The following is a 25,967-nucleotide window of genomic DNA, read 5'->3' as shown; positions in this document are numbered from 1 at the left end:
TTTGAAAATGGTTTTGCTAATTATTTATATTACGCGTTCCTTTATTTTGTTTCAAACTAGTACTAAAAAAAATGCTTCGTCAAGTGATTCGCATTTTTGGTTACAAATATTATTGGTAATTTAATTGTTTTTTTTTTCTCGTTTCACCATCATATAGTCTTATCTTGTATAAAATAATATTTGTTATTTTAAAATAAATACGTATTAATATTTTCTGAGATCAATTATTTATTGACAATTCTCGATGAAATTTCATTGTAATTATGTAATAACTTATACTTAAATATATTTACATATAAGTTATTAATTTTAAAACACTTCCACTTATTTTTTTGACCAATTACGTCCATCGATAATAATAAGAATAAAAAGTGGGAAAAATTAAATTATATTGGAAATAATAGCAATAAAATAAAACAAGTGTTACAAAAAATTAATCTTTTAAATTCGTTTTATAATAAAAAATCTTTGAACCAAACATTAATTAATAGTAAAGATCAGGTCAACACATTTGAACAAAGCGGAATATATGAATTAACATGTACTTGTCCTGGTTTATATATAGGACAAAGCGGGAGAGCAATTAAATTTATACTGAAAGAACATTTAGCTTCACATATATTAAATTACGATATATCAAACTATGTATCACATTTAAATGAGTTAAAACACAATTTCGACGAATCAAAAGACATATTTTTTTTACATATATGACATTCAATATGGGATTGCCCTGAACTATTATATGTCATCAACTTCAGGGTGCCTGGAAGAATGACTAGACAGGTGCCACCGTTTTGTAGCAACAATTCACGGACAGTGTATACTTGTAATGCCGTATTAAACAGACTTCATGAACTCGGCAATAGTTATTCCCACGTATCTGATATATTTAGTATAGGGTATTGTTCCAATAGAACAAACCTTTTGAACTTTTTCAAAGATGGTGAATGGTTATTATATTTAATTATTCATGCATTTCATGAAATATACCGTTTTTTGTTCACTTGCCCAGCTGTACGAAACAGTACTTATGATTTTCTTGTTGTATTATTGTAGAATGTTTTATTATTTAATTTTGTTTTTTACATTTATTCTTGAATTATTTAAACTTTCTACTGAATATGGTGTATGATTTTTAGGTTAATTTTTAAAATATAAATCTTGTATTAATTTTTGGTTTAACTTTTTTTATAAATCTTGGGTATAAGGAAATTTATGTTTAAAAAAAATAAATATATTAAGCCAAATATGTTAGTATTATAAATTTTTGTAAAAGGCAGATTTGCCGTTTAAAGGTCTAAAGTTAGAAAGATTAAAAATTTTGGAAATAAAAATCTCATTAAATCAGCAAATAGAATTAAAAAACTCACTCTTCTTAGTCCTCTTAGTTGGACCCTGTACATTTCAATAAAACAATTAATGCTTTTCATATAATAGAATCCTCTCTTACAGTACACCGCCAACACATATTTCAATAATTTGTCCCACTCTGTTCCATTGAAATATTGCGTATGTTAGTATCATATGTATCTCTTTCAACTTATTTTTAAATGTACCTACACTTCAGATGATATTTAGTTTTAAATAAATTATCCTTACACTGTACGCAGTAATTGGGAGTTGTGTGGAGACCACAATACATAACAAACATTGAAAGGATTGAAAATGTTCAACGGAATTTTTTTAAATACCTAGATTATAAAAACAATAAAACGTTTTGTACTTACAGCCAATCTGCCAAACAAAATGGGTTTTTACCCTTGAAAATAGACGCACTGTATCTGAATTATACTATTTACATAAATTATTGAATAATAAAGTAGACTCTTTTAACCTACTCTCCAAAATTAATCTTAATGTCCCCTTTCGCGTGACGAAAAATAAGTATTTATTCCGTCTGCCAGTCTGTAGCACAACACTTTTTCCTCTATCGTTCTTGTTCTAACTATAATGCTTTTTTTTCATCTATTGTGATATCTTACATGCCCCTTAATTTATTTAAAAATATATTAAGACTCATTATTTCTGGCTCCGATACGATTCCACTTACTATTTAATGATGCTCACACTTACACACACCTGAACACTTACTCCTACACTAATACACATAAACACACATCTACACTTACTCTCATACAAATACACATAAACACACCCTTTTGTTGTAACACAATTTAATAATATGTATGATTCTTATTTAAAAACTTTGCTGGTCTGTCTTTAAACTGTATTTTTTTAAATTCTACTATATCGACGATTGTTGACTGTTTGTTTTTTTGAAATAAATAATATTCACCAGTCCGAAGATGCCCATTAGAGGGTGAAAGCACTAATTGGTCAAACAAATAAGTGGAAGGATACCAAGTATTTTTAATGAATACCTTATATGTAAATATGAGTTATTAAATCTTCGTAATAATGTTTTCATTAATTATTATAAAATTCAAAGTTTTTTTATAGTTTTTTATTATCGTTCCAAAAATTATTTTTATGTCATTTCTTTTTGTCTATTATTTTTGTGTTATCGTTGTCATTAATTCTTGTTTGTATTTTTCTTATGTTAATTGTATATTTTTTACCAACAATTTATTACAATAATAATTATTGTTTTTCTTTTGTATCTTAACAGTTTATTTTAAAAATTAAGCTATCCTTTTAAAAAATATATTAATTGAATTGTTATCCAAACTGTCAAATTTAGCATTGTACAATATTCAAACTTTGTAAATCATTTCAGCTCAATACAGGTTTTAACGTAAAGAACTGAAATATATACAACCAAATGTAGCTCAATTCCTGTATTTGAAAATAAATTTTGAAGACGAACATTTATTGAGAGATACTCGAATACTATTACATCATTCACCAAGAAGCGTTTTGTGCTCAGACATTTAACAAAAAAAAGGGAACTGGTAATCAAGATTGCCAGCACAATAGGGAAGTATCACATACTAAGAACACCGATAAAAACACGTGAAATTGAATTATACAAATTAATTGTATTTTCAAAATCAATATGGATATTGCGAAGAAAATTACACGCATTTTTTTTTTTTTTAAACTTTTAAAAATATGTATCGATAAAAACGCGACATGTTTGGCCTTAATAAATTGTGACGTAAAGATTCGTGACTATTTTTTATGTAAACTTAAACGGTCACAAACAAAGTTTAAAATTTAACCGAATAGTGGCGTATTATTTTTTTTATTTTTAATTTTATTTTCTTTTTTTCAGGAAACATACAGTACAGTTACAAAGTTTAATATTTTACACAATTAGACTTAATTCTAATGGACCAGTGAAGTTTCCATATTAAAAAGCAATTATATGTAAGGTTAATTATGAAAGTATAAAAAAGAGAAGGAAAAAGAAAACATATATGAGAGTTGTTTAAAAATTTAAATTTAAGTGAAAAAAATATATTTTAAGGTTTGTAGTTTGTAGTGAGTATTTAGAAATGGAATTAATATTAAAAATGAAGAAAATTTGTAAGAGTAATTAAAAATGAAGAATGGAAATAAAGAATGAAAAACATGCTCAGATGTAAAAATAAAAAAAAAAAGTAATAACATTTTTTTTGAACCGCTTTCGCGGGAATTTAAATTTTAAATGAAAAAATATTTCTTATGCTACTAATAAACAAAAAAATCAGTATTTCATGGATAATTATTAATTTGAAATTGTTTTTTTTAAATATTTTCGTTTGTACCTTAAGCTATTTACTCGTATTAAAGCCAATTCAATGAATTTATAGTTGATCTAGTGATTGGATACGCAAGTCTTTAGCTGGCACTTTGGCTTTCAAGAAGAGCCAAAATGTTTTTTTTATTTTTATAAATCGTATTATCGCGCTATGATATATTAAAGTTTTGTATTTCTAAAATAACTCCGCGTGTGACGTCAGAGGTTCTCCTCTGTCAGTTCTCACGATTAGTTCGTTTAAGAAAGGCAAACAGGATATCCTTCACAGCTCTCATATCATTGGTTGGTTAATAGAATAAAAAACTCTGCTGCACAATTTAATGCTTTAATCTTTACCGCGCGCAAGAAAACATTTTTTTGGATCCAATTTCTCGTAGGGCTTAAGTTTCTCATTATTGTACTGCTGATATTTGGCTCTTTTGACTAATGAGTTTGCCGACCACTGCATTAGGGTATGCGACATAACAGTTCTAAGTTTGTATTTATAATATATATAAGTCTGGAGTGTTGATGATAACATTAGCGACGGAATTACAAATCGCTCTAAGGGCCTGTGAAGGACTGTATTGTTCAAGAGTGAAAAAGGAAATTAAATAGCATCAATTTAACCCTTTAAGAGACCACGTGTCGACTTTCCCCCATACAAACTTATTCCCGTATTTTCTCCCTGTATTAAGTCACTCGAGCAATGATTTTTTATCTTTATATATATAATTCCTCTGTACGTGTGATGTCACTGAATTCTTCCTAAACGGCTTAACCGATTTACGTGCGGTTTTCAGAGAAAAGCGCTGTGCGTGTTCATAGATATTATTTATTTAACTTTTTGTACATAATGTTATTTGTACATTAGCGGGCTTATTGACAAATGGCAATTTCTTTCAACCAACCAGTAAAATAAAAGTTTTATTTTTATACTTCAAGTTACGGAACATATTCAGTAGAAAAAAAAAAAAAAAAAGCTAAAGATATATAAAAAAATAAACGTGTTTGTTTATAAATTACCTTAAATCAAAACTTTTACTCAATGGGAAAAAGGAAAAAGAGGAAAAAAGAAAAAGGAAAGGAGGAGAGATTAAGGAAGAGAAAGGAAATGTTTCTTCAGACGTGATTTAAACAGAGATAATGTAGTAACATCTTTAATGGTGGATAGGAGATGATTCCACAGTCGAGCCGCATGGGCACTATATGAGTTAGAGAAGAAAGATGATATCAATCTAATATGTAAAAAATAAGTAAGGAGCTTGAATGTTTTATTCATCGGTCTTCCAGGATAACATTCAAGGAAAATGCATTTACAGAAAAATAGAAAGACGTTGTTTTTTTGTACACAAAAAAGTTTGTTTTTGAATATTTTCAACCAGCATTTGTTTTTTGTGGATCTCATTCAGATTCTTTCCTTCCATTCCTTATAATTTCTACCCATTTATTTCTTTTTACTGGATTTTTGGTAATACTAAAATAATATTAAATTCAATACATTTAAAAAAATCAAATTCCTACATAAGTACACCCCTCTGTTGCTGAGAAGACTGGAGTTTGACGTTTGCAAAAAGAATGCTATATTTGTTAAAATATTTATTTTATGTTTTGGAATTCAACCATAAACAAGTACCTAGGTACCTACTTTAATTAAATATTTGAATATTATCAATTTTAAGTTTTGGAATTTAATCACAAACAAGTACCTCCTTTTTCATTTATCTATGAAAAGTCTTTTTCGACAATAGCTGTCGGGTCCGCTAGTACACTAAACATATACACCATTGACGTGTCCTTATCGTTTGTTTTTTTAATGAATAGTCTTTTTCAGGATCCAGGACCATCCAAAATCCTTTAAAGCGCCTAGTTTTATCCGCCGTCTTCAGGCGTACGGTATACAAATATGATGAGTCATCATTGATGACTATTAAAATAGCAAAACGTGCTGTAACTGAATTGTTTTTTCTGATACTGTTTCTCAAAAAAAAAAATCAAATTCAGTTCAGTTTTGGAGTGCGAACATCGTGACTCCGAGACCTAATCAGACCGACGATGATGTACAGTTGTCTGTCGCATAGTATTCAGAAGGCATCTGCGAGAGTGACAGAAAAACTCATCAAATCGCTCTTTCGCCACACATCGCATATTTAGTTCAGAAATTTCCAGTCATCACAAATCTAACCACCGTGCATTTGGTAAAGTACACGGTAACATTTCTCTGTCCAGACGGATGAAGAATGCAGTTCCAATCGATAAAACGTACCCCCGTGTCTAAAGTGCCACAACTCTAAATGCGTCAAACTGAGAAAAACGACTTAGAAAATTTTGACACTCAAGTTTTGACCACAAATAAATATAATACAATGTACTTAATATAATAATTATGCTATAATACTTATTAAATGTAGATTATTATTTACTAAATGTTATTAAATATTTGTAGATAACCACTATCCGACTTTTCTATGTCTACCGGTTTCGAGACGTACCCGTCTCTTCGTCAGGACACCAATTAAACCAGCATGTAAACCAACATGCGAAATCCATACGAAACCGGTAGACATAGAAAAGTTGGTAAGTAGTCATATACAAATATTTAATAACATTAAGTAAAATGTTTCACTACAAAGTTGATGCTTTAAATATTAATAATAGATTATTTATTGAAAATTTTCTTCGATTGTTAACTTTGACATTTGACTAAAAACCGGATTATACGCAATAGCATATTACATATTTTGGCTATTTTAACGGCATATTTTACTGATAACTTGCTAATAAGGCATATTTACGATATTTTTATCAGTAATTTTTAAAATGTAAAAGTTGCAATCGACAATTGAACTCCAAATTGCCAGAGACATTTCCGCATAAACTTGACGAGATATGGTTTCTAGAAACTCACTTTATACTAAAGTAAGAAATAAGAGTAATAAATAATATGCCGAATAAAGAGTAAGTAATAAATGGAATAAAACAAAAATAAATAATAAAAAACATAAAAGTATCAGGATATATAAAAAACAAATAAAAGAAAAGTATGGAAGAAAAGCAGATTTGTCAATTTTTGCTGATTGCTAATCTCGAACTTTAAAAAAATTGACAACCTCTTCCTATCGATGTGATATTATTTATCAATATTTATTAATAACAAATTAAAATACAATATTACAACTAAATACAATTTTTTACATTAATCAAATACATATATTTACATTAACGTTTCCCATTACGTAAAAGAAATAAACAATTCTTGTGTACATAATGGGGAGTGACGTCTTACAATAGATTATTTTATTTTAATCAATAATATTTTAAGAATAACATAAATAAATTACAAAAAAGATATTAACGATGTTTTCAATCAGTTCAAGCAGAATTATAAATGTAATTTTTTACTTCTTTCTTAAATTGATTGTATTTCTGACTGTACTTTTTATTATCTTTGTTCATTTCATTAAAGAAAAATATTCCTCTGTAAGTATAATGATGTTTTGCAGTAGTTGTTTTTAATTTAGGAATTAAGATATTACCACCTGTTCTAGGTCGCGTACTTACGTTTTGAGACCTAGAAATACTACTGTTTATTTTATCTTTATGTATTAGATATATGTATAGTGTTTACGTAGTGAGTGTAATACTTAAGCATCTTTCAGCCTTTAACATTTAATCCGGTCTCTAGATATGACTATTTATAAATATCATGTTAAGTGTGCCATTACGCATTCGTATGAGGTTTTAATAAACTTTTTAGTTACGGCAGTTTGGCATAGTAGGTTCGCTTCATTCCAAATTCTATTAAATGTCACACTTAACTTAAAACACGGTTTTTTATACTTTAACCTCATAGTGCAGGAGTTGGCTCGGTCGTCTATCATGCTTGAGATTCTAGGTTCAATTCCAGGCAGGTGAAATTGAGATATTGGTTTGAAACATCGTTCTATATTACAATATTTTGTCGTTTCTGTATCGTCTGGCACCTGATGCGTAAGATACCTTACCTTCTATGTAACAAATATGATCAAGATTGCACTAGCAATGCTGTGGCTACTACATCACTCGGTGCGGTTAATAAATACGCAGTTTAATTATTTTTCACAAAAATACATTGAAACTGCTTCAAATGTGACTGATTCAAATAATTTCTGGGAAAGAACAGATGTGAACTGAACTAATTAGAACAATTTTTCTTTCGATTCAATAAACAGAATTTTTAAATATATTTTTTACCACTAACAGTCATAGGCGGCTTTGATGTTAATAATTCATACGATAATTTGTTAAAACAGTTTCTAGTAGTTTCAATTGCATTTAGATAATTTAATAAGGGTCAGTGACGATTAAAAATAATTCCAAATCAAATATTTATTTCTCAATGGCGTACCGTATTTAGGACTTTAAAAAAAAGCATTATGAAATCATAAAATACTTTTAACTACTATAAAAAAAACAAATCAAATATTATAATACATTCACGAAATTTTACTGTATACACGGAATATTACGTCGGTAGACATAAGTCGAAACATAATTCATAAAATATTTAAATAATTTTCAAACAAAATCAAGGAGATATATGGCCACCTAGTAATGCAATGGCCCTTTTTACTATCATTGACGAGTTTTGAGGTCTTGAGATCAAACTCTAAAATTTTGACCTTTATTATTTATTAATTTACCGACTAGGGTAAGAGAAGGCATAATGGGAACGCGGGGCATAACGGAAAATCCAATTATACAAATAGTTAAGGTGTTAACAGGCAGTCCATTTTATATCGAAATTTAGCGGTTAGTACGGAAGCGATAAGAGAAGAAAGTGGAAGCTGTTTTTTTTTTTTTAATGAAAAATTTTGTAACTTGAATCATAAGAATATAACTCTTATTTTATTGGTTGGTTGGAATAAATTATCATTTGCCAACAAGCCCTCCAATGTACAATTAACATTTTGTATAAAAAAAAAAATCAATACATTGGATATCTTCAAATGAAGATCAATGTATCATATTTTTTGTTTTGTACAAAATTTGTGCACTACTAGACACGGGAGCATAACATATCCTTAGGTACGGGGGCATAATGGGGAAATAGTTTGCGCTGTGCTGATTAACGAATAGTACAATATTCTTCCCCAACCGGGTTGTGTAAAAAAACAATTTTCAATTATATAATTAGTTCCTTATCCTAAGAATACGCCAAATTCTAGTTTAATGTATAATAGAAGTGTTGTGATAATTAATAATAGTCAAAAGTACGTCGGTTTCCCTTAAATCCCCCTCCTCCGCTATTTCTACAGTCCAAAAAAGTTTAAAAAAAATTATTACTTACATATTTTATATACAAGTTTGACGAAAAGAAAATACACTTATAAAAATATTAAAGCCTGGACAGAACAATAATGTTTAAATAAATAAATAAATAAAAAATACTTAATTGAGGTATCTACACATAAAAAGAAATATTTAAGTAATTTTTTTCTAATGATTTTAATAAAAATTCATACAAACGTTACATAAAAGTTATAAAAACACAAGAGTCTGTAAATTGTTTAAAAAAATACAGGCATTTTAATTCATTCAAATTTTATGGTATTTTTCTTAAATTCTGCGCTAAATGCCTTCAATAATTACTTTTTTCACAAACTCTTTTTTAAGAACAAATGCGTTTTGTCCTTTTTATAGGAAGAATATTTTGGTTGTAAACATTTAATTTCTTTAGTCTATTTTTAGCTCAATTTTACTATTCATGTTGGTCATTCTACAAAATTTATATATTTCTTTTCTTTAATAGAATTTCCGCTTACGTTCTCATTATTTGACAGCCATAAAACAAAATTAAACAGCGTAGAGAATATGTAAAATCCGATTATCGGTCGCCTTTGAAAGTACATATTTACTTTTCCTCGAATAGTATAAATATAAATGTCTACTTAAAAGCTGTTTGTTCTTGGTAAAGAATATTTCTTAAGCCTTAACTCTCAATAAAATAAACGATTTACTGCGAAAAAAGCTCAGTTTTTACACGAAGTGAACCAGTACAATTACTGGTATTTGGGCTTGATTGGAATTTTATCGTCATGTTTTATTAATTTATTATATCAATTACAAATAATCAGTATAAAACAGATTCCAGGCAATGAAAAGTTTTTTTTTGGTTAAAATAGTGGATCATTGAGTTTGTGCATAAATTTTACAGAAATTTAGTGATTGTCAGTAAAGAATGTTTTTATTGTCATGCGATATTAAAAAAAAAAAAATGTATTTAAGCAACCTAATATCAAGTATTTTTTATAATTATATGGGCATATGCACAAAATCATAGCACAGCTAAAATGTTCTTAAAAATAATTATTATTTATAATCTCATTTCTTGTTCACAATATGATTAAAAAGGTCTTAACTAACATGGTGGTATTTTTCAAAAATAGTTTTATACATTTTAGTAAGTTTTTATAACGTAAAATGCTGCAAGTGTGCAAGCCATTTTTTTTAACTGTACACAACAATTAATCCGTTTTTGTATCATGTTGTTTGTTTTACATTCGAAATTTAGTACAAAAATCTCCATAATCTACGGATAATTTTACGAAATTATAAATAATTCCATTAATCTATATTAAAAGTATAAGATTTTTATTTTGAGCTCTTGTTAAAATGATAACGAACTTATTTATTTATCATAATGACAAAATAATGAACTCTTGATTTCGTACAATTTATTTGTTAGGTTAGGTTAGGTAATGTCGCGTTTCCATAAAATCAATCTATCAAATCAGTTTCGGACTAGGATATTGAAAGTTAAATTAACACATCCATGGTTGTGTGAGCCTTGATTAAAAAAAACATCACAATATATAATATAAGTACCAACAAAATTTAAACTAAAAGTACAAATAAAATATAAAATAATAAAAAATCGTTTTGTTGCGGAAGTTTTTACAAATTATAAAATCTTAATTCGTACGTTTGCAAATAAGAAAAAAGTCGGTAAAATTAAGATTGCACAAAAGTAAGACATAGGTGTACAAAATATCTTAGAAATGTGATTATTTATTTATTTTATTGGGTAAACAAATAGTATGCACAAAACATAATATTGTCAATTTCTTTGTGTATAGTAGGACACCCATACACATACCAAAAAAATGTTTACTTTAAATGAAACAATTCAAATTATGTTAAATAAAATAAATGCTTAAGATAAGGAATGAAAAGATATGTTTAATAAAAAACATATTTATGTACGTGCTTCTCTCAATATTTCTAAGACTTTTGACTTAAATTTTCGTTCACTGTCATGAAAAATATCAACTTTGGTAAATCTACAGTTATATTGCTCGCATATTTCAGATTATTTTAAATAGTTACTTGACGCTTTCCCAGTGTAAAACAGAAGATATTGTCTTGTCGGTCTAGATTCTAGATGTTACATGAAATGGAAGTATTTCAAGTAGAACAGGGGAATAAATTTTATTGTTTATTAGTTTGTACAAAAATAAATGGTCTAACACATTTTTCTTCGATTTTGAATAGAGTTTATGAAGAAACATGTTAAAAAAGTGAGAGAATCTAGTACTGAAAAACTCCCTCTGAGATGTGATAAATATAAATGTCGAAAGCAATATTGTTCAATATACAGGTAGCCTTTTCAATAGCCATAACCATTAACAGGTTGGTCCTTTATATTGAAATGTGGCACACTCTAAGCTGACACTGTTTAAGTCTAAGGTAATTAATTATCTGGATCATAAAAGCTAACGCTCCGCATAATTTCAGAGTTGTAGACAGTACCTCGAAACCATGTAAAGAATTAACATACCTCTTCTTGAAAAAATTGTCTTCATACGTATTATAATAAAAACACAATAATATTTCGGGAATTACTAATTGTAATTTTATCAAAAGTGAATTATTAAAAGTAAAACATTTATTACTTAAATGTAAAGCATTTACTTTGTGGTCGAAAATTTTACTAAATGTCATTAAATATTAGTATATAACCACTTACTGACTTTTCTATGTATATCGATTTCGAGACGTACCCGTCTCTTCGTCAGGACACCAATTTAACCAACATGTAGAACACAGTATACACCTTCACCATAGTCATCATCATCATTCCTATTTCGCATATAATGGCGCATTTGACACTGCATTGATATACACCAATCGAAGCGTATCTTGATAATTTTTGTTACATAAAAGTAAGTTGATCAGTATTACGCTTCAGGAACCAGTCCAGGGACTATGAAATATTCTTGATCAAAATATTTCAAATCAACCATGTCGGGAATCGAACCCGAGACCTCTTGCTTTGTAAGAAAGCACGCTGACCATTACACCACGAGGCCGACAATCACCATAGTTGTTGCACAAAAATATAAAACCAACACGACATGCATTTTAATAAACACATGGACTGATTAGAGCGAACATGCACTGATAATATTATGAAAACATGTTATGTTGTTTGAGAAATAGTTTTAAAAAAATGGGCAAGGGGATAAAGGGAGGGGCTTGAGTTTAATAGGTTTAGAGTTTTCATTACAATAGAACATCGTTTAACGGGCTATATTGAGAGGTTGTTTGATTATTGATCAAAATAACATTTTTTTGAAGGTTTTTTTTAAACAGGTAGACCTAGAAAAGCCAGTAAGCGGTTATATACAAATATTTAATAACATTAGGTCAAATATTTATTTTATGCATCGAATGTTATTTTTTCATTGTGATTCAATTAATTATTCTTTAGATATTAATCCTAAAATTTCCATTCTAAAAGTGACAAAGATGGCAGTTATCATCCCTACAAAAGTAACGCAACCTGCGAGGTTTATCTCAGTGCACAAGTTTTGGTTTAAATTCTTCGGCCAATGGTACAATAACTACCCCATTCTGTCATTTATATTCTGGTTGCATCTGGCGTACAGAATCTCCATCTGGTGGATGTTAACGGTTTTCCCCGTAGGGGGGGAAATCTTTTACCTGTACCACACTGGAGATGACATAGGAAAAGTTGCAGAAGGGTAATTATGTTTAAAGTTGTAATTTTTTAATTATTTTTATTTGAGTATTTCATGGTTTTTAACTGTTTTTTTTTCTGCACCCTATAGTGCATAGAGCGTAGCGTTGATGCACCGACTTTTTATTTCTCTTCAATCCGTGCCTCATGTCTGAGGATGGTAATTACGCCTGACTCCAGGCATGGCTCGTCTGTTAACAGTCTTCCTCCATCTGGAACGGTCTTGTGCTCTTCTATAGCCATTCGTCAGTGATGATTCTGATAATTCAGTGACTGTGCCGCTCTATTTTGTCAGTTGACGTCCACGCGACCTTGTCCCTTTGACACTTCCCAGGAGAATAGTTTTCTCCAAACTCTCAGAGTTCCCCCAGGAAATATAGCCAAGAACTGCAGAATTCTTTTCTCGCACATGAATGTTAGTCTTTCTCTTATGTCCAGTTTCTGGAGTATAGATGTATTCGTACGTCTGGCCCTCCACGAAATCCGCAGCATTCGCCACCAACACCACATTTCGAAAGCTTCGATTTTTTTCTTTTCAAATTCTCTCAGTGTCTAAGTTGCGCAGTAAGAATAATGGCACTACTTTATTAGCTCGATCAATGACCATAAGCTTTGTTTTGCTCATATTCATTGAGAATCCCAGGTCTAAACTAGCAGCATCTATTCGGTCAATTAGTTCTTTCATTTCAATCTCTGATGATGCAATAAGTGTGGTGTCATCAGCATATCTCAGTTTGGATAACTTTCTTCCTCCAATTGAGAACTTTTTTTATTACATGATGGTAAAATGATCGGTCTCACGCTTCAGGTGCCAGTTCAGGGACTATTAAATATTTCAATTTAAAAACACATTCCAATGATGGAATTCTTCGGGAATGACTCCTGTTTTGCATATTTTCAACAAATCTTTTTAAACATAGTTTTTCGTTGTAGTAAGGTTTCATTAAGGCAGATATTTTTACTTGAACAAAAACTAGCTAAACTCACATACTAGTTGTTTTTACTTGTAATAAAATCTTTGGATGTGATATTGTTTTGGTAACGAAAACCAGACAAAGATAATTAATCGTTTTTTATTATAATTCATTATTAAAAACATAAACTTTAATTAAAAAATAATCACTAAAAATCATTTAAGTGAGTTTCTTTGTAAAGATTTGAGAAGAAATACTATATATGCGTTTTTACTTGCTCTACAATTCTCTGAAACTCAGTTAATGGCGGTAATATCATTTAACCGATTATACCTGTAGATGGAGGGTAAAAATTTGAAGTTAATTGTATTTATAACTCAAATATGCCAAAAACGTAGTTAACCGGTTTTCCTTCAATACCCACGATATGAACCCGACTGCACCCAATACCACCATTATCTCATTTTTACGAAATTGTTGACTGCTGGTTGCTGCTTTCTGCATATCTACGTTTATTGTGTTTAGTTTTTACGATAACCTGTCTACATAAAATTATGTTTCGTGTACATGACATAAAACGAATATGTTTCAGACGTAAAACGCAAAAGTATGGAATCCATTATAGTTTTTCTTTATCTTGTCCTGCATTTCCTTTTCTAGGAATGGAGAATAAAATAAGCTATCGCGCTTTCTGAGTAATGCCTTCGGGCCAACTTCTGACTGTGAAAACGTACGAAAAAACTTCGTTGAAAGACATCATTTTCGCATTGACATTTTTCCCTTGTTCTCTTTTTATTTATTCGCATAAAATAGTATAAATAGTTTATCAGATTGTAAGATAGAATATTAACCATGGTTTGAATATATCCAAATGTTTGATGCACATTACCCGCATGATGAAGGTTTCATATATTTTTTCGTAATTTTATTTTTAATTTATACCAAAAAAAAAATAAATATTTTTTTTACTATACTATCTACTTTTTATATTTTGTTTAATGTTAAAGCTGTTACTTTCCAAAAAAGAGACTAGCTCTTGTACTTGAAGAGTGAGTTTTACTTCACAAAATTCAACAGAAAGAAGAGTTAAGAAAATGTGGACGTTTAAACTTAGGCAGAATAGTGAATATAACACGAAGCGTAAAGTGGCCATTTAAACTAGTCAATGACAAGCCATAAGTCCTGAAAATGCCTAGACCTTCATAATCCTTTGTTTTCCTCTCTACTGCAATAAATTAAGAAGAAAAAAACATTAATTTTACAGGCAATATCAAGATTCGGTAGTTGTCGTTTTGTCGGTATTTTAAATTTTTATGTAGAATATATATTTTTTTTGCACCACAACAGACCAGGAGGCCCAATTACAGTGGTGAATTACAGCACAGAACACCCAGGCTTGAGAAAATCACTTTTTTTTTGTGTTCTCACCGGGAATCGAACCCAGAACCTTCCGTTTGTGAGTCAAGCGTCTTGACCACTACACCACGGAGGTCGCTTTATATATATATTGTTTAAGTTAGTATTTTTTTTTAAATTGTTTAAGCTGGCGCATGGCTGTGTTTTGTAAAATTCAAATGAATTCATGTTATATAATTGAATGGCGGCTGGCGGATGGCTGAAAACACTTTTCAATTTTTAAACTTTTTTATACCAGTTGGTCGAATAAAAAAAGATTTTAAGTATGTCCAAATGCGCGTAAAAACAGCTTAATTTCACTCTCATATATTTCTCCCACGTTGTGCGTGAAATCATAATTCTATCAATAAAAATAAATTAACCCAAACATAAGTATATTTCGCTCTTTAAAATTTAAATCGGCAGACGTAAAAGACGAATAAAAAATACTTGAACTTAGATCAAACGGATTACACCTATTAATAGAGAGGGCTTTTTTTAGAAAAATTTCAAGAAAAAAGATGATTCCAGCTAAAAACACTTAGATACTACGCGAAAAAGTTTGAAGTAAGAGGCTTAAAGGATTTGCAATGTGATCGATTAGAACTTGGATACTTTTTTGAACAACGATGACAAATAATAATGTCCTTTTCTAAGCCTCCGATTTATACGTTTACAGTCGTGAATCTTGAATGTCTGGTATATTTATTAAGCAATTTTTTTTCATAATCAAAATTGTTTGTTTATATTTGTATGAATGAAAAAGTTTATATTGAAATAGACAAATTCACATGACAGGTGATTTATTTTTTTGAATAATTTAATGTTTTTTTTAAACTTGGATAAAACTTATATAAATATATAAACTTTGTATACCATGTGGAAATCTGTTATTAGTTCTAAGTTTATACACTATATCTGTTTGTTTACTAAAAATATGTATGTAGAACTGTTGATTTCCCAAATAAAATAAAATAAAATAAATAAAATAAAATAAAATAAAATAAAATAGAGTAACTGCTTAAATGTATTATGTTGAGCTGAGCACTGAACTGGACGACATGCTACATATTAGAACTGTCTGAGGCTGTTCAAACTTCACATTGTTATCGCATTGTATGAACTACATATTTATATTTTATTAACATTCACGGCAAATCTGCCTTTTACAAACATTTATAATACTACATATTTGGGTTAATTAAAAAAAAAAAAAAAAAAATCCTTATACCCAAGATTTATATAAAAAAATATTAAACCTAAAAATTATACGAGATTTATATTCCAAAAATTAACCTAAAAATTATACGGCGTATTTAGTAGAAAGTTTAAATAATAAATCATTCTACAGTAATACAACAAGAAAATCATAAGTACCGTTTCATACAGCTGGGCAAAGTAAACAAAAAACGGTATATTATAAAATGCATGAATAAATAAATATAATCACCATTCACCATCTTTGAAAAAGTTCAAAAGGTTTGTTCTATAGGAACAATACCCTACACTAAATATATCAGATACGTGGGAATAACTATTGCCGAGTTCATTAAATCTATTTAATACGGCATTACAAGTATACAATGTCCGTGAATTGTTGCTACAAAACGATGGCACCTGTCTAGTCATTCTTCCAGGCACCCTAAAGTTGATGAGAGATAATAGTTTAGGGCAATCCCATATTGTAGTAAATTGACTGTGTTATCTGACTGTGTAACTTAGGGTGTTAATATTTATATATATTGTCCAGTGTTTATTTGGCTTATTTATGAGATTTTGAGGTCGTGTACTAATTCCGTGTTTCCCAGCGATTTTACATCCACTTGTATCAGCAGTTTGTTAGTAGTCAATTAAATGTTTTGATAATCAATTGTTGACATGCAGGAAATGTTTAAAAATTCTTTTCTGAATTGTTCATAATATGATTGAAGATCGGCTGATAGATGTTTATAAAAAACCACAAGCCAAAGGGCCCAATTACAGTGGTGAATTACAACAAAGAACACACAGGCTTAAGAAGAATCTCATTATTTTTTTGTGTTGTCCCCGGGGATCGAACCCAGAAACTTCCACGTGTGAGTCAAGCATCTTAACTACTACGCCACAAATGCCACTAATTGTGATAAATAGTAATCAATTTCGACATTTTTTATAGCGCCAATTCCTCGAGTAATTACTTCAAGGGCGCTGATGATGATTATATCTATGTCTAGGGCTCATGACCTGTCATTGGTATTGGTTGATTTTAGTGGCCATTTAATACGCTTTTTAACATTTAATATTTTAAAATTAAAACATTTTAAAAATAAAAATAAAAACCTTTAAAAACATTATTTTATGTCGACCTTCCCAGCATTCGAATTCGGACCCTCAAGCATGGTGGGTGAACGCGCCAACCACTACAATTGCCAAATCCGTCCCGACTCAGAGACAAACAACACAATTATAATAAATTGTGCTTTTAAGTTTTAAATGTGTTGACATACTCCCTTTCTTTGTTTTACAGGCTGTACTTAATGCTGAGTGAAGCTTACATGGCTTTTAAGCTTATAGCCTTCATGTACAACCGGAAAAAGGTTCTATTACTGATTGATCACCTACACAGTAAAGAATTTTACGCAACAGAACCGGAACATGTAAACTTCATAACGAACGCAATTGGTAAAGCTCGCTTCGTTTCCAAGGGATATCTTTACATGTGCCTCTCGGCAATCGTAGGTAAGTAAATCACCTTATTTATTTGTTTCTTAAAATAAATCCATTTGTAGATTTTTGTGAAGATGAATAAGTGATTTAACTAACTGGTTAAAAAAAATATAAAAATGGGTGAAATTTTTTATCAGATGAAACTTACCCGCATAAGTAAAGGTTTCAGCTCTTAAACTGCATAACAATTAACAGATGAAAAAAAATAAGAAATATGGATGTTTACACATTATGTTAATTAACGTTACACAATGCGAAAATAGGCCATATAAACTAGCCAATGACAGATCATAAGCTCTCTTAAGGCTGTAGTCTGGTAAAACGAACGCAAAATGAGGAAATCATATGATTTTGCCATTTTCAAACAAATGTTTTTTTTCAATCGCGCAATAATAAAAAACTAAAACAAATAAATTTGATAAAAACAATATTTCAAAAAAATATTTTTATTAAAAGATATACTAAAAAGTTTTATGTAACGAAAATATAATTATTTTTAGACCGGCAGATTACGCCATTTCAAATTTAGACTAAACTTAAGTATCTAAGATCTCAATAAAGACTAAGTATTGAACAAAAATTTGCTGCTAAAAAAAGATAATAACATAAAAGATGTTTAACATAAAAGTGGCGGCGGACCAATTTTTTTTTTGTTTTTAAAAAGAAATACAAACATTTAAATTCACATACATTTTTGTGATATTTTCCTTTATTTTTACTTAAAATTATGCCTTCGGTAATACTTTAAAAAAAATTAAATACTTTAGTTGAAACCTTTTTTCATAGAATTGTTTTCTCTTTTTTTTAAAAAATAAGATAATTCTGGTTGTAATATTCAATTAAAAACAATTTCTTATTGACTTTTTTGTGACTTTATGACCAGCCCTTACCGAAAACGATTTGGGTACAGTCTTTAAAAATTTCTAAAAACTTATTAAATATTGTTAAAAAAAAAATCGCTTACTATTTTATTTTATTTAAATGGTGTTATGCAAAGATGTGTCAAGCAACAAAATCAAAAATTTGAGTTTTTGGAAGAATTGTACTCCAAAAGTGATATCCTTACTTTGGGAAAATAGTTTGACGAGTTTATGATACACTTACAAACTCTCTAAAATATCTCGATGCGTACCGAAAACCATATAACTGGACTAAAAATATTGTAACACTGCTTTAAGGTTCTTTACGTATTGTTGCGAATTAATATCAATATGTGGCTAACATCATAACAATATTGCGATAATGTGTTAACTTCGCAAAAGGCGCTTTCCTTGCCAGAATTGTCGACAAGTTTTGTTTATTACCAACGGCAGTCAACTTTTTGTAATCTAGGAATTCATATTGGAAGTAAATCAAAATGTATTTTACATCTGGTTTAGAATATGTAGCTTTTTTTTCAATTTTATTTATTTTTCACAAAAAAATTCCATAGCAATATAATACATTCAGTAAAAACGAAAAATTTATAGTATTTTTTAAAGCAACATGGTTTAAATAGTTTTTGCCTAATTGTATAACAAAGGTTCTCTGTAACTATGTAGTATCCCACTTTCGTGTTAATTTATTTAATTACGATTTTTTTTTTAAATGAGGAATAATCTTATATATATAGAGTATATATATCTGGAATACTTGAGTTCTTATTATTTACTCAAATATTACAATTTCGGACCGTTTCCTGAAAGTCGTAAATAACTAGCACTGGAAAAATGGAAACCGAGTTGTGGTAGTGTGGGTTTTTTTAAAAAAAGTTTTATTTATTTTAACAAATCAGTAACATACATAATTGAATTTTCATTCCCGCAAAGCCGAAACTTGTCTGCGGGTTACATTACATTAAAAAAACTTAAATATAAGTAAGTACATAGTTTAATAATAAATAAATAATAACATATATTTATATGCACACTTAAGTTTCACTTGCTGTTTTTAATATTTTTTTGACTATTTTTTAGAATGAATTTAGGTTTTTTTCCTCACGATTTTCAGCTGGTATTAAATTATACAGTTTTGGTTCTACACTCTCCATTGTTCTATCTCCATAGTAGTTCTTCTGTCGTGGCACCGTCAACTGCTGTGTCGATACTTGTTGGTTCACGATCTGGTGGATTACTTTGGATTTAAAACTGCAATCGAGGAATTGATCTGTCATTATCTTATACTGAAACTGTTTGTTAATTGGCAAAACATTAACATAATCAAATAATATTTTATTGTTGTCTTTTGCCTCAATCAATCAATTTGAACCTTGGACCTTTGGCCCGTGAATCCACAATACTACCACGGTACTACAACTCGGTCGATAAAAAGATAATCACCTTTTTTTGTTCTAAGTGTTTTTTTATATCAAACAGCCAAGCTAAATCTCAAAGATGATCTTAACTTACCAAAACGATGAAACCGATCTCTGGTTATTCCAAATGGGTATAGGTATTTAAATATCAATCGTCTTTTATTTCTACCATAAATATCTAAAAGTTATCATAACCTAGTTTCTGTTGGGATATCGGCCTATTCCGATTGATTTTCATTTGAATTATTCCCGTAAATATGTTCCCTGTTCGGAAGTGGATTTATATGTAAGAAAAATGTCTTAATAGTTCTCTTCAGTATTTTACTGCCTTAAAGATTTTCTTTTTCACCCTATTGATCTCTGATCGACATAATTTTAACACAATATTCTTGAAAACACATCGACTGCTTAACTTATCTTCGAGGTTAGAAAGTCTAGTAAGTTTGTTTGTAGGTCAGCCGCGTTGACCTCTTTGGGAAAATGCTGAAATAATATGTTCCTTCTTAAGGGTTTTTATATTCTTGACACGACGCAAAAGTTAGTAAAATGATGTTGCAGAATCTGTCTCAATAACTTTGAATTAGAATATTTACGAGTATCTTATTTATATGATGCCATAATACCACTCTTTTTATCTATTATTGGAAACAATTTATGGTCGTGTAGCAGAGAACAAAGTACTTAAATAAACATTATGAGGTTGCTAACGTTCTAGTAACGAGAGAACTCTTTTAATACCCCGTCATCGCTCTAATTTTTTTGCCTCCTCTTTCACAGTAGTAGCCGCTCGATTGTGGAATAATCTACCCACTAATGTTAGAGACGCCCCTTCTTTATTTACATTTAAGTCAAGATTGAAATGTCACTATCTAAATATTTCAATTGTTCCTTTATCCTTCTTCTTTCCTTTCCATCCCCTCTCCTCTCTTCATAGTAAAGTGTTATTTTTTTTTTATACATATATTTATTTTTGTTAATCTTTGCTTTTAATTTTTGTATAAAATTGTAAGATTCAATATGTCCATATATTTATAATTTTCTCAAACTGAACGGTTTGGGTAGGTAGGAAGAAATTGCCTTAAGGCAATATGCCCGCCCTTATATGTATATTTATTGTGTATGTATATAAAGTGTCAATAAATAAACACTGAAACACCTTTTTTGAGTGAAAAGCTGATAAGAACCTAACTTCACACTATACGAGCTTCTATATTACACTTGAAAGGACATCGATCATTGCATTTCTTTCTGATCGTTTGTCTCACCTGCACGCAGGGCTTTTGGATTTACTATTTTTTTTTTTAACATATAAATTATCAAGTCCTACTGAACTGCAAAAAATGCAGTTCGTCAGCAGGTGTTTATAGTTAAATTATGTTATGTAAACACAATCTTATCTCTTACATTCTATAAACATATAAAAACTCTTATTACCATGGAAAAAAAAAGAAAATATGTACATCGAAAATAAAAATTGTCCAAATAAAAAAGAAAAGCACACAAAAAATAAAAATAAAAAACCACGTTTTAAAACCCAGATTCTCAGCAGACGTCTTTCTCTTGAGCCAGATAAGTTTTTTTGAATTTTTATATTTAATGGGAGCATATCATATATTTTTGGTATACTGTACTCTAGAGTTTTTTTACCGTATTTTATATTGAATTTAGAGAGAGTTAGTCCATTTGCACTATTATAGTTTAATGATGATAAGATAAGGACATTTGTAATTATATTTGTACTATATTAAGATCTTATAAATACATAATATTATGCACTACTCCGGATGCTAAAGAGCACTTAAATTTATAAAATGTGTTTTTTTGTATTTAAATAGAAATAATGATGACGATGATAAATACTTTAAACTTAAAAACCACACCAGTCTGACAAAGTTGCAATAGCAAAAAACCAATTAAAAAAACCGAGTGGATGAAAGTGTCACTAAATGTTTCAGACGTGTCTAACAAAGGGTCAATTGCACCAAAAAAGACAAGTTAAAAAAATTAAATAATTTTTCCGTTTTCGTCAAAATGTACAAAATAAAACAATATGGATTCAAGTACGCGATTTTTTAATTTATTAATTTATTTATAATAAGATTATTTTAACAAAAGCGCATAAATTATTTATCTATGTTCGACTTAATATTTAATGGTGTAGCTGGCTTCGAATGGATAAACTCTTGAAAGGCTGTGCTAAAAAAAGTCCTTTGAGTGCGGTGCTCTAACATCGTATTTTATCAAGCAAAAAACTGAACATTCTGAAGTTTAGGCATTAGAAAAAAAAAAACATGGAGACATTATGTTTAATAATTGCCTATCCATAATTAATAAAAATAATAATCTTATTTTATATCTACAGGCCTGTTATAGCAAAATAAATTTAAAATCATAAAGGCGCCGGTCATTTAACTAACGTACACACTACTCACTTCTTATAACCGAATGAATCTCTTTCATACAAACATCGGCCACTGAACAGCGTCACTGTTTTCTTTGTCATGAATTCTATTTTCGTGCTCTCTTATACAGTTTAACAGGTTTATTGTTGTTTTAGCGTCACTTTCGTACATATGTATAATTATTCTTCGCATAGCAAGAAAAAATACTTTTTGTATTCAAATTCTGCATATTTATACCTTTTTATCGAATCACGCGGTTAACCAAATATAACAAAAATCAAAGACAAAAATGGAAAATCAGTAAAAAACAAGGAATCAATCTGAAAAGTGATAGAAACATTCTACACGGAATACTTTACATCAAATATAAACCATAGCGTGCAAGAAGAGGTGTAAATAATGAATGTAGGATCTGAAGAATTGCCGGAAATTAAACAAAACTAAACTAAATTAAATATGCCTTGAAGTATATGAAAAATAGTTAAGCCCCAGGTGAAGGCAAAATTACTAACAAAATGTTAAAATTAGGTGGTAGAAAGCTAACAGAAGCCATAAAAATATTACTCGGTAATGTTTAGAAGAGGAAAAAATACCCGACGATTGGCAAAATGCAGAAATTTACTCATTGTTTAAATAAGGCGACAGTGACAATCTCAAAAACTACAGACCAATCAGTGTTACATCACACCTACATAAATTGTTAACAAAAATTCTAACTAACCGATTGACACAAAAACTTGATTCTTATCAACCTGTAGAAAAAGCAGGCTTTTGCAAAGGCTTTGGAACTAAAGACCGCATCCAATCTATTTGACTACTCACATAAAAGTCAACTGAACACATAACACTACATTTAGCTTTAATCGACTATCAAAAAGCGTTTGACTCAGTTGAAAAATGGGCTGTTATTGAAGCATTCCAAAATTCTCGAGTTGATTCTAGGTACATTTTTTTTTTTTTTTTTTATTATATTGAAAACATATTATACATAATTATATACAATATTCCCAAGGAGTTTTTTTAAAAAAAACTCATTTAGGGACATACAGATAATAATTTTTTTAAAGACGTTTTTAAATTTTAAACTATAATATTATTTAACAAAAGCAGAAAAATTAAAATTATGATATACTACAAATTAAAAAGGGTATAAAAAATACTTGAAAATAACAGAATAAAAAGAATACTAGGCATGGAAATAAATTCAAAATAATGTTTACATTATGCAATCTGGGAAAGAAAATTGAAAAAGTTTAAAAATTACATGGATGTATATATACATACTGAACTAGTACAAAATAAAATCATTTTTTTTAATTAACAAAATATGCGCATTATATTAATAAAATTAATTTATGACAACGCTACTATGGATGTGAGAATTAGTGAGGATACAAAAACTGATAAAATCAAAATAGAGAAAGGCATCAGACAAGGGGACACAATATCGCCAAAGCTCTATACGCTAGCTTTAGAGGATGTATTTAAAACCCTCAATTGGGAAAATCTGGGTGTAAAGATCGATTGCATGTACTTAAGTTACCTCAGATTCGCAGATAATAAAGTGGTCATAAGTAAAGACATGGATGAACTAGGCGAAACGATTATGGAACTACATGAGGCTTCAAAAAGGATTGGTTTGGAAATAAATATTTATAAAACAAAGATTATGAGTCCAACAGGACGAGACATTTTCATTAACAATAATAAAATCGAAGTGGTTGATGAATATATATATCAAGGACACAAAGTCATACTTGGTAAAGATAACTAGATAGCGGAGTTACCAAGAAGAAAAGGGCTAAGGTGGGCTGCTTTCGGCAAACTTAAATATATGAGTGCAAATCTTGGCACCTTACCAAAGCTCAAAACACCAAATTTCTGAGTTTTGAGAGAAAGTGCTTAAAAAGAATATTAGGTATAAGGTGGTTCGATTTAATAACTAACATTAAAGTCCGAAAACGGACGCAGCAGCCTCCTATAACGAGCGTCTTGAGAATGCGGCGGTGGACCTGGCTTAGTCCTAACATAAACCCAAGTTGCCTCTTTTTTAAACCTGCGGGATCACGCCATCCTGGAAAGCCGTCAATGATGACTTTATTTGGCGGAATTAAGGGGCACTGAATTGACATGGAAAGAAGCGAGAGTGATGGCTGGCGATAAGGTCTCCTGGAGGCAACTGGTGATGTTCACATGCCCTACTTAGGAGCGGATTTGGAAAAGAAGAAAAAGAAAGAATATATTTTTGAAAATAAATAAGTCCTTATATGCTTGAAAAGACAAGTATATGAATTGTGCATATTGGCGGTGACAACATACGGACTAGAAACCATGTCTATAACACAAAAAAGTAACCAGAAATTAAAATGCACGCAACAATCCAGGGAAAGATAGATGCTCGGTGTATGTCTAAGAGACAGAATAAAAAATGAAGAAATAAGGCGCTGAACCGGAGTCGTGGATATCATGGATCGTGCAGTGAAATTGAAATGGCAGTGGGCAGGGCACTTGGCGAGACAAAATGATGGCAGGTGGACACCCAGAATAATAAAGTGGAGACCATGGGCAAACAAAAGAAGTGTTAGAAGGCCACATAAAAGATGGGTCGACGACATTGCCTCTATTGCCGGTAAAATATGGATGATGAAAGTGGGTGATAGAAAGGAATGGACACGTTTGGAAGAGGCCTTTATTTTTATTATTTTTTTTTTTTTATTTTCTTTTATTCAGGAAACATACAGTACAGTTACAAAGTTTAATATTTTACACAATTGGACTTAATTCTAATGGACCAGTGAAGTTTCCATATTAAAAAGCAATTAAATCTAATGTTAATTATGAAAGTATAAAAAAGAGAAGGAAAAAGAAAACATAAATGAAAGTTGTTTAAAAATTTGAATTTAAGTGAAAAAAAAAATAATATTTTAAGGTTTGTAGTTTGTAGTGAGTATTTACAAATGGAAATAATATTAAAAATGAAGAAAACTTGTAAGAGTAATTAAGAATTAAGAATGGAAATAAAGAATGAAAAACATACATACATACATATCCATCAGTGGAGAGAATAAGGCTGAAGAAGAAGAAGAAGAAGTAGAAGAAGAAGAAGAAGAAGAAGAATAATATACTTATACAATTTCCAAAACTGATAAATGTTTATTTGAAGATTACAAATATATTAAATTCACATTTTATTAAATGGAGACTCATGTTTCCCCACAGCTACACAAGAGTTAAGTTGTCATCCTGTCATAGATTTTTTTAAATCTAAAATAAAATGATGTTGTCAAACTTCAAGAAAGCGCTATATTATTTAAAGTAATTTCGTTCATATAACGAGGTTATGCCAATATGCGCCAAGCCTCAACTTCAAAATAAAATATCTGTTCCACGTCAGCACCGTTTTCTTTGCCTTTTTGTTATTCTTTAAAAAACTGAGGCAATTTAACAATCTTTCTGTCAAAAGAAAAGAAGCCAGTTGCGTTAAATAAAGTTTAAGCCTTTGATTGATGATCTACGGAACGTCTCTACGGAGGGATCATACATCTTTAGG

The 25,967-nt window shown here is 29.7% G+C and overlaps 1 protein-coding gene across 1 annotated transcript in view; it reads left to right on the top strand.

The window, feature by feature from the left end:
* Positions 1–12,616: 12,616 nt before the first annotated feature.
* The window catches only part of LOC148284764 (4-vinylanisole receptor-like), a gene marked incomplete at its 3' end in the record, with an annotated part of 44,243 nt that continues 30,892 nt past the window's right edge, over positions 12,617–25,967 (top strand). The window contains exons 1-2 of the mRNA XM_088234987.1: positions 12,617–12,711; positions 17,523–17,734. Of these exons, the coding sequence (XP_088091113.1) occupies positions 12,632–12,711; positions 17,523–17,734 (292 nt within the window). The remainder of the gene's footprint in view (positions 12,712–17,522; positions 17,735–25,967) is intronic.

This window comes from Micrasema longulum, unplaced genomic scaffold, assembly GCF_059751315.1.
Source record: "Micrasema longulum isolate JH-2025_06_02 unplaced genomic scaffold, ASM5975131v1 h1tg000091l, whole genome shotgun sequence".
NCBI classification, from domain to species: domain Eukaryota; kingdom Metazoa; phylum Arthropoda; class Insecta; order Trichoptera; family Brachycentridae; genus Micrasema; species Micrasema longulum.
The sequence above is the reverse complement of the archived record's forward strand: the minus strand, read 5'-3'. Positions and strand labels throughout refer to the sequence as shown.